The sequence below is a fragment of the Chenopodium album genome, chromosome 7 (genome assembly GCF_948465745.1).
Source record: "Chenopodium album chromosome 7, dcCheAlbu1.1, whole genome shotgun sequence".
In the NCBI taxonomy this organism is placed as follows: domain Eukaryota; kingdom Viridiplantae; phylum Streptophyta; class Magnoliopsida; order Caryophyllales; family Amaranthaceae; genus Chenopodium; species Chenopodium album.
In genome coordinates, this window is record NC_137840.1 from 54,212,115 (window position 1) to 54,237,243 (window position 25,129).

Genomic DNA, 25,129 nt, shown 5'->3' on the forward strand with positions numbered 1-25,129 from the left:
ACCTGTGAAAGGGGATTTTTGGTGGTGGGTGACTTGTGGTTGGTTGAAGAATTGAAGTATTAGCAATTAAAAATAATTAGGGTTCTTAACAATAAGAATTAAAGAAGCGGCAATAGAAACAATCAACAATGAAGGAAATAAAAAAAAAATAAAGAGAAAGAAAGAGAAATAGAGGAGAAGAGGGAATTAGAGTTAATTGATAGTCATGTGCCACGCACGTGACTAGGTCAACGCCGGAGAAAGTGGTCAACATCCACTTTCTAGCAGTTGGTGGTAAGTTGCAACAATCTTTTTAAAATTGGTGGTATTTAACAATAGTTTTTTTTTAAAAGGTGGTTTTTTTTTTTTTTTTTTTTTTTTTTTTTTTTTTTTTTTTTTTTTTTTTTTTTACAGAAACAAGATTTAAAAGGTGATTATATGAAAATTTTCTATAATTTAATTGGACATAGAATTGGAATATGGTTAATATGTTGTTGTAGGCATGTATACTTGTAGAAGTACTTATCACAATATTAACTTCTTTAGTTCTCAATGAACCAAAATAATTTTACAAATAAGAAAGTGTATCTCTAGAAATTTAATGAAGAATAAACATACTTGAAAATATCTATCAAGGATATATGGAATCTTCTAGGAATGGATAATCAGTGTAGCCAACAACAAGATCAGAGATGTAAATGGTTTCTCTATTATACTTATTCAAAGGTGCATTAAGCTCAAATCTTCTCGGCAAATCTGGATTTGCCAGAAACAAGCGACCATAAGCTACAAGATCAGCATAATCCTTCATCACGACCTTATTACCATCTTCCTTGTCATAACCTCCTGCAACAATGAAAGTACCATTGAATGCCTTTCTTATGGGTAGTAAACTATGAGGAGATTCCTTCTTCTCACCAATAGTTATCGTCCTAGGTTCGACTGCATGGCAATAGAGGATTCCACTCTTGCTGAGAGATTCTGCCATGTAAATTCCTAGAGCTTCTGGATTTGAGTCACCTGATTCCATGTAATTAGCAAAGGGAGAAATACGAAACCCAACTCTATTTGCACCAATCTCCTTCACAACTGCTTCAACTATCTCAAGAGCAAATCTACAACGATTCTCTAGAGATCCACCATAATGGTCTTTTCGGTCATTAACTTGGTCTTTCATAAATTGGTCAATAAGGTAGCCATTAGCTCCATGAATTTCAACACCATCAAAGCCTAAATAAGAAAAAAGTTTGAATGATGATAGGTAATCATGAGGTATATCTAAGGATCACAACTTTAAAAAGAGTGACACTTAACTTTAAATACAATAAATATAAACAAAATGGTTTTTATTCCATCATCTACAAGATTACAACCATGTTCATGTGACATATAGTGTTTTCCACCATAAATGTGTCATTTTAAAATTCTCACTTGTTAATAGAGGTAAAAAAAAAAAAAGGAAAAAGAGTAGATAATTAGTGGGAAACTGTTCACTTAATTCCTTTTTTTTTTACTTCTCCTTCCTTATTTATATGGTGGAAAACAACGACGACTAATCTTTTGTTTTACAAAATTAACTACTTTAACTACTAAAAGGATTAAACATATGCAATAGTTCATCAAGTGCACAAAGGAAATTCAAAAGTATTGTAGCTCAATAAATAATTACAGTTTGATATTATTTAATAATTCATGATGGAAGAGTCATGAAATGTGGTGTTCAACCTAAATATCCTTTCACACATTATTGAAGCTACTGAATATAACTAAATATGCCATGTCAGCTCAGGTGGTTATAACTAATTGGTTCTGGAAGATTCTCTGGCATAACAGAATTTAGTCACAAGTTTGTTATGATTGCTGATGTAATAAGCTAGTATATAAGCTTGTATTTTCTGAGCTCACACTTTTGTAATGCTCATAATTTTGTTTTCCTCTATTCTCTAATCAATAGATTTCTCTCTTCTTTCTCTCTCTAAAATTCTTGTGTAACAAGTTTCTGCAAACTTCATCATGGTATCAGAGCTAAGATCGGTCGTTTTATGAAATTTTTACAGGCAACATCTTCTTGATTCGGCATCATCTCCTTAATTCGGTATTTTCTGTGTTTTTCATTGCATATTTCTGGTTTTTCTTCACTGAATTCTTCATATTTGCTATTATTTCTGCTTAATTCTTCGATATGGAAGGTCAATCACACAATTTATCTGTTAATTCGAATCCTGTTAGTGTTTACTTTCTGCATCCTTTTGAGAATCCTGCTAATCCTCTGGTTTTTGTAAAATTCAATGGTGATTGTTACAATGAATGGCAACGTAGTATGATCATTGCTTTTGCTGCTAAAAATAAGCTCGGTTTCATAGATGGAACTCTTCCTAAACCTCCACCATCAAGTCTTCTTGAATGTCAGGCTTGGGACAGGTGTAATTCCATGATTATTGCTTGCATTCTCAATTCTCTTGATCCTGGCATAGCTAGGAGTGTTTTGTATTTTAATACTGCTAGAGAAATCTGGAAAGATCTTGAGGATCGATAATCTCATAGCTTAGGTGCTCAATTGTACTCTTTACAGCAGAGTCTTCATGATATGAGTCAAGGATCTAGCAGTGTTGCTGAATTTTTCACTGATATAAAAGCAGTTTGGGATAAGATTTCTAGCATAAATCCTATTCCTACATGTACCTGTAATGGTTGTACATGTAATTTGACTCAGAAATTCTTCAGGCAGCAGCAAGAAGAAAGGCTAATTCAGCTATTGATGAAACTAGATGGAAAATATACTAATGCGAGGACTAATATTTTGATGATGCAGCCTCTACCTAATGTTTCATTAGCATATAGACTTCTAATCCAAGAGGAGAAGCAGAGAAATGTGAGTATGCTGGCTGAAGCTAACTCTGGAGTTAATACGTTGGCCTTTGCTGCAGATGGCAGGAGACCTGATCCTTCCCAGAATGCTAGGTTTATGACTTCTAAACCTTAGTATTCAAATACTTGGAACAGAAATTCCCAACAGCAACAGAATTTCAATACTAATCTTGGTAGAGGATTTTCTTGCACCAAAAGATTTTCATCTCTATTCTGTGACTTCTGCAAAATGACAGGACACACTGTGGATAAGTGCTTTAAGATTCATGGATATCCTTCTTCTAATTCTGGATTCAAAGTAAAGGGGAAGAAGATTGCTGCTATAGTCTATAGTGATGATGTTGAGGATGATTCTACAAAGGAAATTGAGACTGCCCACATTTCTTCTGAAGAATACAGCTAGTTTATGGAGGTGATGTCTACTCAGCATAATCAATCTAGTTCTCATTGTGATTCTGTGCCTGCACAAAATCCTGTGTATTCTTCCTACAGTTCAGCTCACATGGCAGGTACTTGCTTACTTTCCTGTTCAAATTCCAAATGGATCATTGATTCTAGTGCAACTGATCATATTTGCTGCAATATTGATCTATTTCATTCCTATGAGAAATTCACTAAAAAATACTATTACTGTTGCTAATGGGAAGCATGTTAAGGTAGAAAATATTGGGAATATAAGGTTTTAGAATGGAATAGAACTGAAGAATGTGCTTCATGTTCTCGATTTCACATTCAATTTGATCAATACACACAAGTTGTGTAAGGATCTTGATTGTGAGATCAAGTTTACTCATGAAACTTGTTTAATTCAGGGTCATTCTCAAAAGAATTCCCTTGTTCTTGGTAAATTGGAGTCTGATCTCTATGTTGTAGATGAGGGAAGTATTATCAAAGTTCAATCAAGTGATGTGCCAGTTGCTGATGCTGCTCAGCTATGTAATTCTGAAGAAGCAAAGTTATGGCATCTAAGACTTGGACATTTACCTTTTAATAAAATTCATCATGTTGTCTAGAATTTGTCTAGCTGTTCTGGTAATGATACAATTTGTCAAGTCTGTCCTAGGGCTAAGCAAACTAGGGTTTCTTTTCCCCTTAGTAGCATTAAAACTTCTCATTGTTTTGAGATGATTCATGTGGATACTTGGGGTCCCTATAAGGCTTCAACACATGATGGTTGTAATATGTTCTTGATAATAGTTGATGATTTTTCAAGGCATACTTGGATTTTTCTGATGAAACTTAAATCATGTGTTGTTTCTGTGCTTGAATCTTTTTCTGCAATGGTACACACTCAGTTTAATTCTTCAATTAAGTGTGTTAGATCAGATAATGCAAAAGATCTGTGTGAGGGTCCTATTTTGCAGTTTTACAGTAAAAATGGGATTATTCATCAAAGAAGTTGCACAGATACACCACAACAGAATGGTGTGGTTGAGAGGAATAGGCATCTATTAGAGATAGCAAGAGCTTTATATTTTCAGTCTAATGTTCCTTTGAATCTTTGGGGTGAATGTTTACTTTGTGCTACTCACCTGATCAACAGGATGCCTCTCAATTCTATTGGTTTTTGTTCTCCATATGAAAGGTTATTTGGGATAAAACCAGATCTAGGGCATTTGAGAGTATTTGGTTGCCTTTGTTATGCCTCAACTATCAAATCTCACAGGAATAAGTTTGATTCTAGAGCTATTCCATGTATTTTGATTGGTTACCCACCTAATCAGAAAGCTTAAAAGGTCATGTCCTTAGAAACTAAGCAAATAATTGTTTCCAGGGATGTCTATTTTCATGAAAAACACTTACCTTTCCATTTTCCTACAAATTCAACTAAACCTCAACCTCTTTTCTTACCTATAGCCACTCTAAATACACCAGATTTATCTCAAATAATTCCAGAACCTTTTCTTTTCTCTACAGAATCAGATTCTTCAACTGATTCAGATTCTCTCCCACCTTCTCCTTCTATTTCTTCCCTTCAGCCTGCTAGACAGTCTAATAGACCACATAACCCTCCTATCTGGCATAGAAATTATGTCACTGCAGTCAGTTCACACTTACACAGATATTCCTGTTTCTTTACAGGCTTTAATTCCTAAATCTTCTGATATTATGGAACCTTGTAGTTACCTTGAAGCCTCTCAAGAACAGGGCTGGGTTGAAGCTATGCAAAGGGAATTGGAAGCTCTTGAGAAGAATGGGACTTGGGAACTTTGTTCTCTTCCTAAAGGAAAAAAATCAATTGGGTGCAAGTTGGTCTTTAAGGTGAAACTTAAAGCTGATGGGTCTGTGGAAAGGTTGAAGGCTAGGTTAGTTGTAAAAGGGTATACCCAGGTGTTTGGAATTGACTTTGATGAAACATTTTCACCAGTAGTCAAAATGGCTACTGTGAGATGTTTGTCAGCTATTGCAGCACATAAAGGATGGTCTCTGCATCATTTAGACATTAATAATGTCTTTCTTCATGGTGATTTGCATGAAGACATCTATATGAAAGTGCCTGAAGGTGTACCTAACCCTCATAACCTTGTGTGTAAGCTCAAGAAGTCCCTCTATGGTCTTAAACAGGCTTCCAGGCAATGGTTTGCTAGACTGACCATGGAATTACAGCCTAAGGGATTCAAGCAGTCTCTTAATGACTATTCTTTGTTTCTTCAGCAAACTGATTCTGATCTCATCATTGTTGCTGTATATGTTAATGTCATCATTGTGACTAGTACAAATGATGTTGTTATCATGGAACTAAAGAGTCACCTGAATTCTGTCTTCAGCATAAAGGATTTAGGAATTCAACACTATTTTCTTGGCATTGAAGTGTTGCACTTATCTCATGGGATAATCCTTACTCAGAGGAAATTTTCTAAGGAGTTATTGAGTGAATCTGGATTTGATGTTTCAAAGACAGCAAAGACACCTTTACCTCAGAATCTCAAGCTCACTGCAAATCAAGGAGCTTTCTGTCCTGATCCCTTTCTCTACAGGCAACTTGTTGGAAAGCTTAATTTCTTAACTCATACTAGGCCAGATCTTTCATTTGATGTGCAAACATTAAGTCAGTTCATGCAACAACCAAGGGTTCAGCATATGGATGCTTTACGTCATGTGCTCAGATATGTCGCTTACACTCTAGGTCAAGGCATTCTGCTTAGTGCCACAGACCAACTCACTTTACACGCTTATTCTGATTCAGATTGGGCTTCCTGTCCTTCTACTAGAAGGTCTATCACAGGTTATGTTATGATGCTTGGTAAATCCCCTATTTTTTTGGAAATCTAAGAAACAGGGTACTGTTTCAAAGTCTTCTTCAGAGGCTAAATACAGGGCAATGGCAGCAGCTGCCATGGAAATTACTTGGCTAGTTAGACTGCTCACTGAGCTAGGGGTGTTGAACTTGAATCCTGTTAAATTGTCCTGTGATAATATGTCTGCTATACATATTGGAAAAAATCCTGTGATGCATGAACGCACCAAGCATATTGAATTAGACTGTCATTTCACCAGAGAAAAGGTGTTAGATGGGTTGATAGAGCTGTCTTATCTTCCCTCTGCAGAATAGTTATCAGATATCCTCGCCAAAGCTTTGCCTATCATACAACACACTTATTTGAGTTCCAAGCTTGGTCTTGTTGATTCTGCAACCCCAAGCTTGAGGGGGGGGGGTATTGAAGCTACCAAATATAACTAAATATGCCATGTCAGCTCAGGTGGTTATAACTAATTGGTTCTGGAAGATTCTCTGGCATAACAGAATTTAGTCACAAGTTTGTTATGATTGCTGATGTAATAAGCTAGTATATAAGCTTGTATTTTTTGAGCTCACACTTTTGTAATGCTCATAATTCTGTTTTCCTCTATTCTCTAATCAATAGATTTCTCTCTTCTTTCTCTCTCTAAAATTCTTGTGTAACAAGTTTCTGCAAACTTCATCACACATATTGCAGTTTTATATTTATCTTCACTATATAGTGTTAGATGCTTGTAAAATATGATATTTAAAAATATTATATCAAATGGTCATTCAACATATTGACTTTTCTAATTACACATTTAAGAAAGATCACATAAAGAATATAAACAATTGATATTTATATCCATTGCTGACCTTTTGGTATGTGTAAATACTGAGAACATGAGAGTGGATTAGTACATCCATTCATGCAAAATCCATTATTTTTAGTGAAATTAAAAGAGGTGGAAAAGGGGGAAGAATTTAGGGGAATGGTAGTCAATAGCCTTCTAAGTTACTCGGACTAAAAATTACTAGTGTCTAATAGGAGTCCATGTCTAATTGTCTAACTTGAAAAAATTATAAAATAGCATGATTACAGTTCAACGTAAGAACCCACTTTCTTCCATGTAAGAGTGTTGTATAATGAATAAACCTAAATACTTAAGATGAAGCGAAAATTCCAAAAAACACTATTAATCTTAAGGTCCTGCAATTTCAAATCATGTAGAAGGCATTGGGTTTTAAAAACTAAGTTTAGATATTGTAGATATATTTTCCACTAAACATAAGAATATATAAATTGAACATATATGTTTGTTTATTTTACTTTTGAACACTTACATACCAAATATGGGAGTGAAAATAGCTAAAATTCTTCCATTTTTTTAGAATTTCTTTCTTGTTCTACATTCCTTCTCCTACTTACACCTCATACCATTTAACCAATTAGTCTTAGTGTAAGCCATGATATTGGAAAGAATTTATCAATTTTATTAACAGATTGGAACTAGTGCTTTGTGTCCAACTGTCGTTGTATGTACTTATTATAATCTAAATCAATTAAAACATAACGACATTTCGAAGTAATTTCTTTCGCGGACGTTTCTCCCTCTTTAACACTTAACGTGGTAAACCCCATAGAATTAAGCATAGACATTCATAAAGCTATAACAAAAGGCTTAAATTATACAGTTTTTCCACCAAATATAATATGAATTTGAATGGATATAACCTTCAATCATAGTTTAAAGGTTGGAATCTTGAGTCTCGGTTAAAAAATGCTAAGTAACACTAGTTTAAAACCTAAACTATTCCAAGAATACATATATAAGCCCAAGCTTACGTAAAACTTTATAAATTTTCAATCAATCAATCATACTTTTCATTTAACGCCATTACTTATTTATAAGCTAAATAATTAGCCTAAAAATCCTATATAACAAAACATAATACAACTAGGAAATCTAATCCTAACTTGTAAAGATAAAGTTTCAAAAATATGATCTTTAATGCTAATCTATCTTCTAATAACCGAATTAAATATACTAACAATTATATCCTAATTAATTATGAAAATAAAAAAAAAAATTATTCTTGTAAGGATGCATAACTTTTGGATTGATGCCACTCAATCTCACGGTTAACAAACGACTCAATAAAAATTATAGAAAATAGTTAAAATCTTAATCCCAACAACATACCAATTTCATATGTTTTTGAATTGGATATAGACTTCAATCGTAGATGAAAGGTTTGGAATCTTTAGTCTCATTCTAGAAACGATAAACAACACGAGCTTAAAACCTAAACTAGGCCAAGAATAAACAAGCATAAGCTTACGTAAAACTTTATAAAATTTCAAATCAATCAATCGTACTTTTCATTAATGGATTTTTCACCAAATACCACTGAGTTTAAGCTTAATTCACCGTATACCACCAAAAACTTTCTTATACACCATATAACCTTCAGTTTTTGGAAATGTCACAACATGCCATTAATGACCAACGGAGGTTAACACGTGGCACTCAATAATTGGTCCAAATAAAAAAAGTTAAAACAAAAACAAAAATATGTAAAAAAAAAAATGAAAAAAACCCACCACCCACCACCCACCCCCCAAGCCACCGCGAAACCCTAACCCTTACCCTAGGCCCACCTAAAACTGGCCGGCCGCCACCCTAAACCCTCGAAATCGGCCGGCCGGAACCCCCCAATACAAACAACCACCCCGCCGATCTAAGTCCAACTTCGAAATCACCCCTTGACCCAAATCCTACCCCCGAAACCACCATAACCACCACCCTTAAAACACCAGCCAGCCTCGAAAAACCCCTCTAACCTTCGCAAATCACCGAAAACCTCCATCCCGGCCTCGATTAACCCCTCTAACCTTCGCAAAACGGCCGAAAACCTCCATCCCATCCCCGATTAACCCCTCTAACCTTCACCACAAAACTTGCCGAAAACCACCACCACGAAACCCCAAAACACCAAAATCAAAACCCCAGATTTTGGTTTTAGGGTTTCGGCATACGTGGTGGTTCAATGGGGTGGAGATGGCATCGGGACAAGGCGAATTCGTTTGCCGACGCGGGGAAGGGGAGTTTCGACGTCGGCCGGTGTGTAGGGGACGGTTTTTCGAGTGAGGTAGGGAGTTTTTGAGGTTATTCAATGGGGTTTTCGAGGGAGGCACGACAGTTCAGGGGAAGAGGAGGAGCGCCGACGGAGGTCCTGGTCGGATTCCGCACCGGAGAGGGGGTTAGTTGGTGGTGGCTGACAGGGGGTGTCGTTGGTGGTGGCTCGCTGGGGGAACGTTGGTGGTGGTAGGTTTTTTTTTTCTTTTTCTTTTTTTTTATTTTTTCAATAATTAATTAAATAATTATTTTAAAATTAAATTATTTAGAAGGGAACAAACCACAAGCTGCCACGTTGCATTATTAACCTTAATGACTAACGGTGTTAACCTCCGTTAGTCATTAATGGCATGTTGTGACATTTCCATAAAACTGAAGGTTATATGGTGTATTACAAAGTTTTTGGTGGTATACGATGAATTAAGCTTAAACTCATTGGTATTTGGTGAAAAATCCATTTCATTAAACATCATCATTTATTTATAAGATAAATAAATTATACTAAAAATTATGTATAACAAAACATAATACAACTTGGAAATCTAATCCTAACTGTAGACACCTAAAAATGTCTCCCCAAAACCAAACTCGTTGACGAACACCTTTCACCGCCATTATTGGTCGGTTTGAGTATTTAATATTTGGAGTGCTTAAATTCATGTTCTATCCAATATATTTCATGAACCAATCCAATTTCTAGCTCATTTCCCTAAACCATAACCTCTTTTCCACTTTTCGTGTCCACATCGCAAAACTGAGAGAAACTGATTTTTTGGATATATAATTTTGATCCAATTATTATTTGGTTGGATAGGCCTTTTAATAAGCTTTCCATCCATATATCATAAGCCCAATTCCAAGCTATAACGAAAAAGATATGAGCAAAACACTAAACTCGGCCCAAAACCGACACCCTTCCACTAAAACGATGATATCTTAAACTGTACAAATGATTTTGACCTGATTCTAATTGGGTTGGAAAGTAGACTTGATAATATTTCCAATGATATATTATATGCCTTATTCCAAGTTACAGATAAAAAGTTATGATGATTTTAAAAACACGTAAAAAAACTGGAATTACCGCGCATCAGCTAAAATGCCGCGACGCGGCAAGATCTGACGTGGCACGGGGAAAATTCCTGTGACACGGTAATTTGGATGTGTTTTTCATGTTTTTAAGTGCCCCGTGACTCGACATTGGTACCGTGACACATCGCCTTATGCCGCGACACGGTGGACTTTGCCACGTCACGGTATTTTCTGCCGCGTCACGGTGGGTTGCTGACGTCACGGTGCTCACAAAACTTCCCCGCGTCACGGTAGACTGTGCCGCGACACGGGGAGTACTGCCGTGTCACGGTAGGAATTCCCGTGTCACGGTGCCTTTCATGTGACACGGGACAGCTTCGTGTCCTATCCGCGTAAACGCTTCACACGTTTTTACTCCCGTAGGTCAAATATTTCCCGCGTCACTCTAATTTTCCCCGCGTCACACTAATTTTCCCCGTGTCACGGTAGAATCTGCCGTGTTGTGGTAGAATCTATCGTGTCGCGGTAGCCTTTTTTAGGGGTTTTATCTTTTTAGGGTTCCGCGTGTTCCCTCAGCTCATTTTCCCTATAAATAGAACCCCCCTTTCTGCAGTTCGGGGCACCAATAATCATTCTCTCTCACCTTACACCAAAAATCATTCTCTTCTCCCTCTTTAACCTAATTTCTAGCCTCCTTCTTCTTCCATAATAATTCCCCTAAGCAATCCAAGGAGTCTATACTTAACCCGAGGTTCCGTCCTTAAACCAAGGCGTGAAAGGTACAAATAATTAAGGGTTTAGACCAAATCAAATCTACATTTAATTTAATTTAATTTTCATTTGCTTTATATTTTTATTGAAGTTACTAACAGTTTATTCATGATATAGCAATTTAAAGGAACGCGCGGAATGTGAGTAATTAATTAATTTAATTACTCTTATTTTATTTTAATATTGCTAGTATCATGATTAGGGTTATTTTATATTTGATTTGATTAACGCTATTATTGTTAAATTGCTTCCAATATTAATGTGTATTTTATTATTATTTATGATCACCACATTGCATGTTTAAAGGGAATATGTAATTGAAAATCACGCCTAATAAGATAATTTGGACAACCGGTTTAGGTTCCTTTTTAATCTTGTTGTTTAATCAAGTGATCACAATATTTTAGAATAATATGTTGCATTAATATTAAACCAATTTAGCTTAATAATATTTTGGAGCAAATTGAATCTTTGTTTGTATGCCTTTGAGATCGCAGGAATCATTTTTCACTAAAAGAATCGAGTAGAGGCCAATACGGGCGAATGTGATTCCATGACTCACTTCGTACCATCATCCCTGATCCTCATTTCGTGGTTCCGAACCATATGGAGTTAGTAATCTCATGGATTATGAATGGGGTGTAACCTTCATGGGTCAATCGTTGTTGCATATCGTTGTTCCTTTAATCGTGGTTGCCTTTTATGATCCGTGAACGGTTTACAAGTTCCTTAAAAACTTATTGGCGACTCCCTACTTTATTTGTCCCTAATCGTATTATGTCAATTCCCACTTCCTATGAGTGCCAAGCATATTCACACATGCTTTAACGTAGGCGCACTTCGAGCGACGCCTACAATTTGGCGACTCCATTGGGGAGGATTCTTGGTTATTTATCGATTTGAGTGATCGGTATTTAATTGAGATGAGTGGATGAGACTTGAAAGATTCTTGAATTGTATTCCTGCGACTTAATTGGCATTTTCACATATGCATATGCATTTTAGCTTACCTATTTTGCCACAATAGTACGTGTTCTGCATATGTGGCTAGCCCGGGGGATTTATGCTCTATCAACCCGAAAACGCTCATGGCAATAAGGGTTAATCCGAGTTTTTAAATCCACCCAAACCATGGAGTCAAGTTCGATTTCATCACGAACTAGCGGAGCTGCCCGTTGGCATACACCCTCAAGGGAGGCTTCCTTGCTAACGCGTCCAAACTCTTAACCATGGTACCCTTTGACAACCAAAAGCTTGACCATAGTCGAACATAGAACTTGACTTTAGGTTGCGAACTTCATTGCATCATGCGTGACGATATGCTTATATGTGCATTTTTTGACTTTTTATTTATTTATTCTTTTTTTTCTCTTATCAAACCTTTTTTTTTATTATTAGAGTCGAGCCATAGATTTTTTAATTTTTTTTTTTAATTTTTTAGTCACCCGGATTTTTATTCCCGTATACTGCACAAGAGTCAACTTGTTTTGTTCATAGCAGGAGTTCTAGAAAGAGTTACGTGTCGTGCAACCTATGGATATGTAGCCCCGGGTTTTATCTTTCATTTGGCGTTGGTTTCGTCTCAATCAGAGTCACAGATAAAAATTTATAACCAATATATTACAGCCTGTCCGGTTTAGGTGTCTTTTTAGCGTCAACTTTCTTTTGTTTTATTTTAAATTTTTTTTTTTTTTTTTTATATCTTTTCGTGTCAAGTTAGTTTTAGCCAAATCCTTTAATCCGTGTCAACTCATATAACATAGGATTATAGATTTTTATTTTTTATTTATTTATTTTTTATACCCATGAGTCTTAACTCTTCTAGAATTCTAGTCCTCTTCCTAGTTTCTTGTAATCGGATTTTGTCCTAACCTTAATATGTGTTCTTTGTCTTTGATTGTGGTTGATCTTATTTATGACTAACGATTGTCAATGGACCGTTTTCACATAGTAAATAGATAGCATAAACATTAAAATTGGACAAAATTAATCAAGTTAGTTTGTCTTTTAGTCTTCCATGCTATTTGGTCATTGGGTCTTTTGTTTTTCATAACGGCCTCATGTCTAGCCATGCGATCATACCACGAGTCTTAATAAAATCACCTAATCACACATGTTGAGTCGTTGCACACACTTTGTCTTCGAGTAATGCACTATATTGTTTATGACCGTATATTAGGACCATGCATGCGTCGTTTTCCGTCGTAATAGGAATGAGTAGAGTTTTTCCCATCAGTTTTCAAAATTGTTTCATACACTCTTCCTTTCCAATTCGAGTATTGAGTGAATGCATTAAGTGAGTTCATCTTACACAGTACTCGAGTTCAAGAATCACTAGTTAAGAGTTGGAAGAATAAGGGGAACGTCATTCCTTCCTTCTTTTCTTCCAATCAAAGCATCAGCAATAACAAAATTCTTGTTCCTCTTGGCGGTAACAAATAATTCATAAGCAACCTGAAGGCGAAGCACAAGACAAGTCTCTATACAAGATTTCATTTTTTTTCTTCTTTCGTTTCATCCCTTTTCCCCTAATAAGTCTAGCATAGGTTCTCCTTATCCTTATGTCTATATGCCATGTTCCATAAATGAGCATTTCTTTCCTTTGCATTCGATCATGTCATGCGCAAAAAAAAAAAAAAAAAAACAACAACTTGTAAAGATAAAGTTTTGCAAATATGATCTTAAATGCTAATCTATCTTCAAATAACTAAATTTTACTTACAGTTATATAAATATAAAAATAAACAACAAATTCTTAAAACCATGCATAACATTTGGATTGATACTACTTTATCTCACTGTTAATAGACGACTCAATAGAAATAATAGAAAATAATTAAAATCTTAATCATGATGCATTTGATCTGCAACAAAATACCCCCTCAGTTTTCAGTTTATTTAATATAGGAAAATTTGTCAAAACTACCCCAAGTTAATACTACTTTGTAAATTACTACCGCAAATTAAAAAAGTTGTGAATTACTACCGCAAAAAATTTTAAGATGTTGCGATTACTACCAACCCCCATTAAACCCAACTATGACGTCATTATATCACTTTAACCCATGGTTAAAGCCTTAACCATGACGTCATTATATCCCTATTCCATTTTCTTTTTTTTTTTGGGGGGGGGGACTGGTTAAAGCCCTTAACCATGGTCAAACACGGGTTAAAGGAATATAATGACGTCATAATTGGGTTTAATGGGGGTTTGGTAGTAATCGCAACATCTTAAAATTTTTTACGGTAGTAATTCACAACTTTTTAAATTTACGGTAGTAATTTACAAAGTGGTATTAACTTGCGGTAGTAATTGGCAAATTATCCTTTAATATACACTCCTAGATGTTTTTAAATACACCATATACATATAATTAAGTCTTCACCAAAATAAACCATATACATACCTTTAATGATATAAGATTAGTGAAGTTTGGCTAACTATGCCTCAAAACTATCCCCTACATTCCCTACCCCTGAACCACCCTCCCTTCCTTCCCCCACCCCTAAAATCTTAAGGGTGGGTTGTTTCAAGGGTAGGGAAAGGGGTTGTGGGTGATTTAAGGGCATAATTTAACTCTAAAGATTTACAAAATTAATACTCCCTCCGTCCCATAATATAGTTCTTATTTGTGTTTTTTCATGGTATTTAAGAAATTGAAAGAGAATGAAAGTGGATGAAATACATTGATAAAAGTAAAAAGTACAATCATAGATAAAAGTGAGAGAGAGAGATGGTGGAAAAAAGTACAAAACATGTGCAAAATTCAAGGGTAAACTAGGAAGTATAATGAATAAAGTTAAAAAAAAAAGTGAGAGTATATTAGACTTTATATACTATCTAAAAATAGAAACAGAAACAACATTTCGGATATCCAAAATAGGAAAACAAGAACTATATTATGGGACAGAAGGAGTAATAGTTAGTTATTAAGGGTATTTGATGCATTTTTTAGGAGGGGATATGGTTTATTATAAAAGTCTAGGGTTATATGGTGAATAAATAAAAATCTCGAGGGTATATGGTGAAATAAATCGTAAACAATATTTGACTAGTTTTGTAATAAATAAATAAAGATAATTAGAAAACACAATCGAAGTTACAATCTCCCATTAAATACTCTTAGGTTGATCGAAAACTTACCAGCTTCTATGGCATTCCGAGCAGCAAGTTTGAAATCATTCACTACTGAAGGTATCTCTTTTGTTGTTAGTTTCCTTGGCGTTGAGAATTGTCCTTGAACTTTTGGTGTTAAAGGTTTATTAGTGCAAGAGATTGGAGATTGTTTATTTGGCTGTAAACCTATGAATAAGCAAATTTGAATTGAGTTAGTTAGAGTTGGGGGGAGATCGAAAAAAGGAATTAAAAAAGAATCTAATAACTAAGTGAAACAACTGGAAAATTTATGAAATATAAGTAAAAGTAATCAGAATCCAACCACAACCAATCGACTTATAGAAAATTGAATTACCATATAATATGTCCAATCAATACAGCTTAAATTTGAATCTCAATATAAATGAAACCAAGCTGTATAACTCATTAACACTATGTTTGGATAACAATAGTGAAGGGAAAGGGAGGTGAAGGAAGGGAGAAGGTGAGATTTGGTCTATTAAAAAGGAAAAAAAAAAGGATGGATTCTTCCACTTCCCCCCCCCCCCCCCCCCCCCTTCCTTCATTGCATTAGTTATCCAAATAAAGGATGATGCATACTTCCTTTTCTCTTCTCTTCCTCCATTTTTCTATATTCAAACATATAGTGTAAGAGAATAAGTATAATGTATATGAAATTTTAATGCATGATTAAATTAGTTAGTCTCTTTTCAATGATGAGCATAAAAGAAATGGTCAACCAAAACCATAGAAAAAATTAATTATCCCCAAAAGTTTATATCAAGTATTTAATAACTTGAGAAAAAAGAAAAGAGTATGACTCAAATCAGTGACCTTCATTAGAAACTCGTCCAGCATGCCATATTTGACAGAAAAATATGCCGCCTTTTGCATGTACAGCATCAACAATTGGTTTCCTTGCTTCAACTTGCCATTTTGTCCATATACCAGGTGTATTTGGGTACCTGCAAAGTAGAGGAGTTTGAACCTTTAGAAGAATTTTTTGTTTACTTAAAAGTGTACAACTAAAGCTAACTACCACAAGTGTACCCTTGAGCAGTTTGAGAAACTCCAGTTGCTTCAGAAATGAGCAACCCTCCATTCGAAGTCCGCTGGGAGTAATATAAAATTCCATGTGGTTGAGGAACATTTCCATATGACCTTACTCGCGTTAATGGAGCCAATACAACCCTGTTAAGTTAAAATTTTAACGGTTAAAATAATTGTCTCGTTTTTAATTGAACAAAGCATTCATCATCCATCACAGACTTCAGTTATTGGCTTGACCAACTTACTATGTTTCTACTAAGCTGAATGTATCACGAAATCACATACACACACATGTGCGTGAACACACGCATAAAACACAAATTAAAATAAAAGTCAAAATAATTAAGCAATAGCAAAAATTATTTGTTGCAAAGATAAATAATTTTAATAGTCATAATAACCATTAAGTACGTAAGAACAGCAGAATAAACCAAACGGTATCTTAAATTGTCTAAATTTTTACTTTATTCGTTTCTCAACTGATGCACCTCATTATTTTTAGGATATTTTGTAATTGGTGAGTCCATTCTCTTTTTAGTAAAATTTTATATACGAAATTACTATGTGTTGCCCTCAAATTAAGTGGGGATGTGCTTCACTTTTACTTTACATAATATGGTAAAGGTTAGTATGTGAAAAATCACGTAAATTTCTCCACTTTCCTTTCTTTTCATTGGTTAAGTGCCTACATGCAAAGTAAGAAGCATCATTTTAGAAACGCCAGAAGTATTAGGTAATCATAGTGTTGAAATAAGATCATTTAATTTCACCAATGATACAACAAGATCGCCAACTACAAACACACATAAGCGAATGAGTAAATGCTAAAATATAGAGAGAATTTGATAAATTGAATAAACTCAATCACTTTAATTACAATCATGATGGCCATGGCCAATAAATAATACATCGTTCTCAAACCCGATAGAATTAGGAAATAGTCAAAGATATCAAAAAGATATTATGCTAGGCATAAAATATATACTAAGCATAAAATATGGAAACTAAATATATCCTAATAATTTCCCAAAATATATCCAAAATATATCCTCCAATACCCCCCCTCAAGTTGGAGCATGGGGATTGTAAATGCCCAACTTGGAAAGAAGGTGATCAAACTGAGACTTCCCTAGCGCCTTAGTGAAAATATCTGCAAGTTGCTCCTTAGTGGAGACATAGGAAGGAGCAATTAAGCCCTCTGTAATAGCATCACGAACAATGTGACAATCAATCTCAATGTGTTTTGTACGTTCATGAAAAACTGGATTTCGAGCTATATGTAAAGCAGATTGATCATCACAAAACAACTTGATCGCCTTAGGGTGTTGGACACCCAAACTCAAAAGCAATGCCTTCAACCATTTCAACTCATGTGTGGTTGAAGCCATGCACCGATACTCAGCCTCAGAAGAAGAGAAAGATACCGTGGGTTGCTTCTTGGTTTTCCACGAAATAGGAGATTTACCAAGAAAAACTAGCCAACCAGTCAACGAACGACGGGTAAGAGGACACGCCGCCCAATCTGAATCACACCAACCCTGCAAAGTCAGGTCACTATCTGCACTTAACAAAATACCCTGTCCTGGAGTACCCTTTAAATAACGAACCACCCTGAGAGCTGCTTCCCAATGCTCAATCCGAGGTTCGTGCATAAACTGAGAAAGAATATGAACCGAATATGCCAAATCTGGTCTAGTCACCGAGAGATAAATCAACCGCCCTACTAGTCTACGATAAGACTCAGGATCCTCAAGTAACTCACCACTAGCAAGACTAAGCTTGTGGTTCTGCTCAATCGGAAAACCACTTGGTTTCGCACCCAATAGCCCTGCTTCAGAAACAATATCCAAGGTGTACTTTCGTTGACACAAAAACAAACCTGATTTACTACGAGCAACTTCAATGCCCAAAAAATATTTCAAAGGACCAAGGTCCTTCATCTTGAAACAGTCACCAAGATAAGCTTTGAACACAGTTAATGCAGCGGAATCATTCCTAGAAATAATAAGATCATCAACATAAACTAAGACATTAATCTGAACATTGCCTTTAGTGTATGTGAAAAGAGAATAATCAGAGTAAGATTGAATAAAACCGTACCCTTTCAAATCTGTAGTGAGCTTTGCAAACCAACATCTCGGAGCTTGTTTCAACCCATACAAAGACTTTCTCAAACGACACACCAAACTCGAATCCGAGCTCTCAAAACCTGGAGGTAATTTCATGTACACCTCTTCTTCAAGATCACCATGTAAGAAAGCATTATGAACATCCATCTGTTGAATCTCCCAGTTTTTTGAAACTGCTATAGCAAGAAAAGCGCGAACAGTAGTCATTTTTGCAACCGGAGCAAAGGTCTCACCATAATCAATACCTTCTCTTTGATGATTACCAAAAACAACCAAATGTGACTTGAGACGTTCAATATCACCATTAGACAAAAATTTCGTCTTATACACCCATTGACAACCTAGTGCTTTCTTGCCGGGAGGAAGATGCTCCAATGTCCAAGTTCCATTATCTTCCAATGCCCTTATTTCTTCTTTCATAGAACGTCGCCAACCTTCGGATTTCATTGCTTCTTTAAAGGATTTTGGATCCTTTCCCAAAACAACGGCTGCAAGAAATTTGCGATAATTCACATAATCACGATGACGGACATTGGGAATTTTTTCACGGAACCCCCTACCTAAGGGTTCTACACTCGATCGGTGGTCACTCGACCCATCGCCCGATGAAAATCCATCGGGGAAGGCAGAACTAACGGGCTGCTGCTGGGAAGCCGACCCCGCTCCCGCGACCTCACCTCCCGCGCCCGCGGCATCTTCTTGCGGGGAGACAGGCTGCTGGGCAGCAGACTCCGCGGCCTGCCTACGGGATGGCCCCTGCTGCCGCGGGTAGGTTGCGGCATGATCTGTCTCGGGCTGCTGCGTGTGTTGGACAATATTTTCGACACTCGTGGCAGCTTGTTCATTGATCTGTAAAATGCTCTCGTCTCCCATAACTACCTCATTATCATCAAACACCTCATACTCCATGAAATCCGTATGAACATCATTATTTTGATCAAAATTCGTGGACTCTATATTCACAACTTCCGGACTACAAAAAGGAAACACTTTCTCAACAAATTTCACATCACGTGACACAAAAAAAAACTTTTGACTCAAGGTCATACAATCTCCATCCTTTCTTCCCAAAGGGATATCCCACAAAAATACATTTCCTACTTCGACTTGCAAATTTGTCCCCATTTGTTTTCTGATTATGAGCAAAGCACAAACATCCAAAAGTACGAAGGGCATCGAATAAGGGAGGTTTATGGAACAAAATTTCAAATGGAGTTTTATTTTGTAACAAGGGAGTGGGTGTACGATTAATTAGGTGAGCAGCGGCAAGAACACATTCCCCCCAAAAATAAATAGGCAAATTGGCTTGAAACCTTAAAGCTCTCCCAACTTCAAGAATGTGTTTGTGTTTTCTCTCAACTCTCCCATTCTGTTGTGGAGTCCCCACACAAGAGGTTTGAAAAATAATTCCAGTAGCACTAAAATAATCATGCAAACAATTAAATTCTGTGCCATTGTCACTTTGCACAACCTTAATGGTTTGAGAAAATTGTCTATCAACCATAGCAACAAATGCTAAAAACATTCAAAAAACCTCAATTTTATCAACCAATAAGTAAATCCAAACAGCTCGGGAATAATCATCAACAATAGTTAAAAAATAACGAGCTCCACACGAAGAAACATGTCGATACGGACCCCACAAATCACAATGTATTTTCTCAAAAATCCTAGAAGCTCTACTATCACTCAAAGGAAATTTATCTCTAGGATGTTTAGCACGCATACATACCTCACACCCTTTAGAAAGATTATGTTTATTGCCACTAACATGAGGAAGTAACTTAACCACTTTTTCTGAGGGATGACCCATTCGACGATGCCACAACTCCAAGGTCGTCCTTGCTTCACCCACATCAACGTGATTCACCGAATCTGAATTGCTAAAATAGAATAATCCGTCTCTCCTAACTCCCGTTCCAATCAGCTCCTTCGTTTGATCATGTACAACACACATATAAGGGTTAAATTGGACAGTACAATTAAGCTCATCGATAATTTGTGACACAGAAAGCAAATTGCAACTCAAATTAGGAACATAAAGAACCCCGGTTAGAATAAACTTGTCCGACAAACGAACAGAACCAATTAAAGAAGCCAATACGGTGTCACCATTGGGAAGACCAACAGGACACTCTAGACACTGCATATCAAACAACCAAGATTTGTCTCCGGTTACATGATGAGTTGCCCCTGTGTCAATAATCCAAGAGGTAGCATCAAATTTTCCATTCAAACGATTATCGGGAACATTAACATTACCAAGCAATCCCGTAATTGCATTTGAAACACTATGGACTGAATATTTCCCCCCTGGACTCCAGAAACCACACGTGTGAGAGGGGGTGACATAGGAGATGTTTCATCATCCCCGACCATATTATAAGTTTGGAAAAAAAAAAACAAGAAATTTTAACCTGCTCTTGATACCATGCTAAAATATAGAGAGAATTTGATAAATTGAATAAACTCAATCACTTTAATTACAATCATGATGGCCATGGCCAATAAATAATACATCGTTCCCAAACCCGATAGAATTAGGAAATAGTCAAAGATATCAAAAAGATATTATGCTAGGCATAAAATATATACTAAGCATAAAATATGGAAACTAAATATATCCTAATAATTTTCCAAAATATATCCAAAATATATCCTCCAATAGTAAAATTCCATTTTAACATAAGTGATTTTTTAGACGAAGCTGTTGATGAGAATAATGAAGAGAATTTATATTTATTTGATTTTGAAAATCATACACGCGACTATTACACTTATACAATAGATGATACACTACTACTTGGCACAAAATAGGTTTCATTGTACCTATATGACTCCATCTTTGAATTGTTGCAAACTATATATCTTGAAAATAATTTCTCAAATTCGTTTTAATGTCAATTATTAAAGATGCAACTAGTCTTTTGGACCGTGCCATGCATAGGAAAATTAAAAAAGAAAAATCATTAGCAATTTTTTGTCCCTTGGAAAATCAAAGAATGTGTTTAAATAATATTGTAATTTTTGCATGACTGATTGATTAAATACCAATCAATTCAATGAAAGTTAAGAAGTAGGCCAAGGGAAGAAAAGAACTTGTATGTGAATTTAATAGAGAAATAAATAATACAATTGACGAAGAATATTAAAGAATTTAAGTGCTAGAGATGAATGGGAACGATATAGTGTTAAGGCAAAAAGGAATTATAAAAATTCTCTCATAAAAAAATTATAATAAAATAAATTCAAATGGTGAAGGAGAGGATGACATGTGATGTATATAGTATGTGTTTTCATGTTAATAGGTAATAGGTATATAAGTACAGAGGAAGCATAGTAATTATTTTAATTCAAGGTCTCAACTATTTAACATTAAGCGGTTGTTATTTATGCACTATTTGATTGAATATTTAAGTTTTACTTTTTATAAATGGAAAAATTGAAAATAATAATCCCACCTTTCACGCATCTGCTCAAAATAATCCCACCTATTTGAATTTCAGAAATAATCCCACCTTGTAACCCCATCTTCCCAAAATGAACCTTTTTCATTTAATGACCGGTTGATTGAATTGGTAACCTGTTTTAAAAGGTAATTTGACACTTGTCACTTTTTGATTGGTTTTATATATAATTTTTTTAAAAATTAAAGAATAAAAAAAAATCCCTTCTTCTTCCTACTCCAATCACTCGCTGGAACAACCATACCCAGCCACAACAATCAGGCACCAACGCCGCTCCACCTTCATCAAGCAACAATCTTCACCTCCCACACCGAATTAACCACCAGCACAATCCAACACCACCAAGTCGCACTCACCAATCACAACCCCTCTTAACTCCCCTGCTACGCCCAGCCACACCAACAACCCAACACCAATCAGCTGTGGCCGCATAATTCAACCACCGCACCACCTTCAAATTCGCCCAACATACTCCACAACAACCTCCCATCGCGTTCAAAACCGCAGCCAGCAACATTGCTACCACCATCTCCAACCACCGTCAACACCATTTTAGCCCATAACACCCTCGCAAATCGCATCCACAAGCAATTCAACCCCAAATGGCCAAATAATCAGACGGAATAATGAAATAATGCGGCTGTGATTTGATTGATGATTTGAACAGCCATGATTGAGCTTAAATTATTGGTGATGTCGCTGCTGATCCAGACATCGCCCAATTAGGTGGGGTTTCAGGTGGTTTGGTTGGTACTTGCGGTGGTTCGGTTGGTATTTGCGGTGGTTTGAAGATCGAGGCTGGGGTGCGATGTTGGAGATGAGAGCCTAGGTTAGTGATTTTCTGGGAGGGAGAAGAAGGGAAGGAGGGTTTCGCCGGTATTGGTGGGGCAGGGGTGCCGACAGCTAGGGTTAAGCTGTCGCCGGTGGGGGACAGGCGTTGCCAATGGTGGAGTGGGGCTGGGTTAGGGTGTATGGGATTTTTTTTTCTTTTTTTTTTTTTTTTAATTTTTCCTTTGTTTTATTATTTGAAAAAAAAAAAACAAAAAATTTACCTATAGAAACGGTTGTAGGTAATAAGGCTCATTTTAAGAAGATGGGGTTACAAGGTGGGATTATTTCTGGAATTCGAATAGGTGGAATTATTTTGAGCAGATGCGTGAAAGGTGAAATTATTCTTTTCGATTTTTCGTTCCTTTATAAATCACGTGTCATCAATTCTATATTTATTTTAGTGTATAGATTTTTTTTTAATTATTATTATTAATCTATATCTATACCTAGTATTTAAAAAAGAAAACCAAAAAAGACATTTGTCATCATTCTATTACACTTCCCTATCATTTTCTTCAACTCAATGTGCCATATGTCGTTTTATATTTTTTATTTTTAATTTTACAATTCTTCTTAACTCTTTTATTAAACACTTTATCTTCATCTCTCCCCTTTAATTCAACCTTTTCATATTCTCTCTTTAATTTTAGCCCTTCCACCTTCTATTTAAGTCTTTTTTTCGATTAAAGTTCTAAAATTTTAATTTATTTAATCATGTTTCTGATTACATATTATACCTTATAATGACTTACTGATATTTCCTCACTTATCTCTCAATACAATTTTATATGTATAACCGTGCATTGCACGGGCCAGAATGCTAGTTATCTTAAAAATATCTTAACTTATATGGGATATATATGTATATTATGGCTAAGATGATATAAAATTTTATATTCTTTCCATTTTAAAAAAAAAAACAAGAGGCTTTGACTTAATGTATATTAAAAATTGTACAAAGTTTATTTTTTTTTTACTAACTTAAATTTACCAAAATCAATTTTGATTTGGTAAATATATTGTGAATCTTGTGCAATCAATGTTTAAATAGTAAATGTCATGTAAAAGAAAAAAAAAAGAAAAAAAAAATCAAAATAGTGATTTTATAGGGAAAAAACAGCACCAAAAAGTGACATGTGTCACTTATGGTGTCTGTTTTAGTATTAAGTTATTCTTTCTCTCATGAAAAATCTATAATAAAATAAATTCAAATGGTGAAGGAGAGGATTGAGGACATGTGGTGTATACAGTTTGTGTTTTCATGCAATAGGTATGTAAGTACAGAGGAAGCGGATTAATTAATTTAATTTAAGGTCTTCATTAACATAAAGCAGTTGTTATTTATGCACTATTTGATTAAAAATTTATTAGGAGATATGTATATTATGGCTAAGATGATATAAATTTTTACATTCTTCCCCTTTTTAAAAAATGCAAGAGGCGTTGACTTCATGTATATTGAAAATTGTACAATGTTCATTTTATTTTTTACTAACTTAAATTTACAAAAATCAATTTTGATTTGGTAAATATATTGTGAATCTTGTGTAATCAATTTTTAAATAGTAAATGTCATGTAAAATGAACATAAAAAGGAAAAAAAAAAAACAAAAACAAAAACAAAAATGTGATTTTGGAAGGAAAAAACAGCACCAAAAAGTGACATGTGTCACTTCCGGTGTCTGTTTTAGTATTAAGTTATTGATTATTGATTATTGATTCAGAGAGATAAAACAGTTTACAAAATTTTACTAGTAACAACAAGAAAATACCCCTTTTTCACCGGCCGAAAATCATCGAGAAACGATGGAAATACCATCAGTATATGCATAGAATTTTGTAACAAGTAAAACTACCGACAACAATTGTCACCTTGAAAGTATTCTAATTGTTCTAAACCATCCTATTATGCATTCTATCCTTAGTATTCTCTACATCTCATTGATAGTGAAAAAAATAAATAAATACTTATCAGATTTATACAACTAATTCCACTCTTACAAATATGAAACTTAGAATTCTTCAAAATAAATGGTTATGTTATAAAGTCTCATAATCATTCTAGAATTCTAATGCTTGTAACAATTCATTATGATCTCTACTAAGCGAAAAAAATAATAATTTCCACATTGCAGCATGATGCCCTCCATTTTTTTTTATATCATTTAAAAAAAAAAAAATCCAAGAGATTTATCTACACTTCAACATATTGATTTGTCTTCTCAATTTATTTTTATAATGTACTTCTTTTTTTATATATATATAATCAAATAGTTTTGAGAATTTTGTAATAACATATTGTATTGAAAACTATGAAAAAAAAAAAGACAAATAGAACAAGGAATAAATGAAAAATTCAACTCACCTATGAGAAAGATGGAAGTTGCCCATTTGATAAGGGGTTAAGAGAGGGGTAGTTGCAGAAACTGAAGCCATTTCCACACAAAATATATAATTTTTTTTTTCTTATTCACTCAAAAAACACTAAATTTAATAAGTATTATTGTGCCAAAAAACCTTCT

General features: G+C 35.1%; 1 protein-coding gene across 1 annotated transcript; it reads right to left on the minus strand.

Moving 5' to 3' along the window:
• Window positions 1–610: 610 nt before the first annotated feature.
• On the minus strand, window positions 611–25,043 carry LOC145640314 (putative 12-oxophytodienoate reductase 11). Its single transcript, XM_081691614.1, has 5 exons — window positions 24,973–25,043; window positions 16,181–16,321; window positions 15,965–16,095; window positions 15,158–15,316; window positions 611–1,209 (listed from the first exon to the last, which is right to left on the minus strand). Exons 1-5 carry the CDS (start codon window positions 25,041–25,043, stop codon window positions 611–613), a joined length of 1,101 nt encoding a protein of 366 aa, XP_081547740.1.
• Window positions 25,044–25,129: the final 86 nt, after the last annotated feature.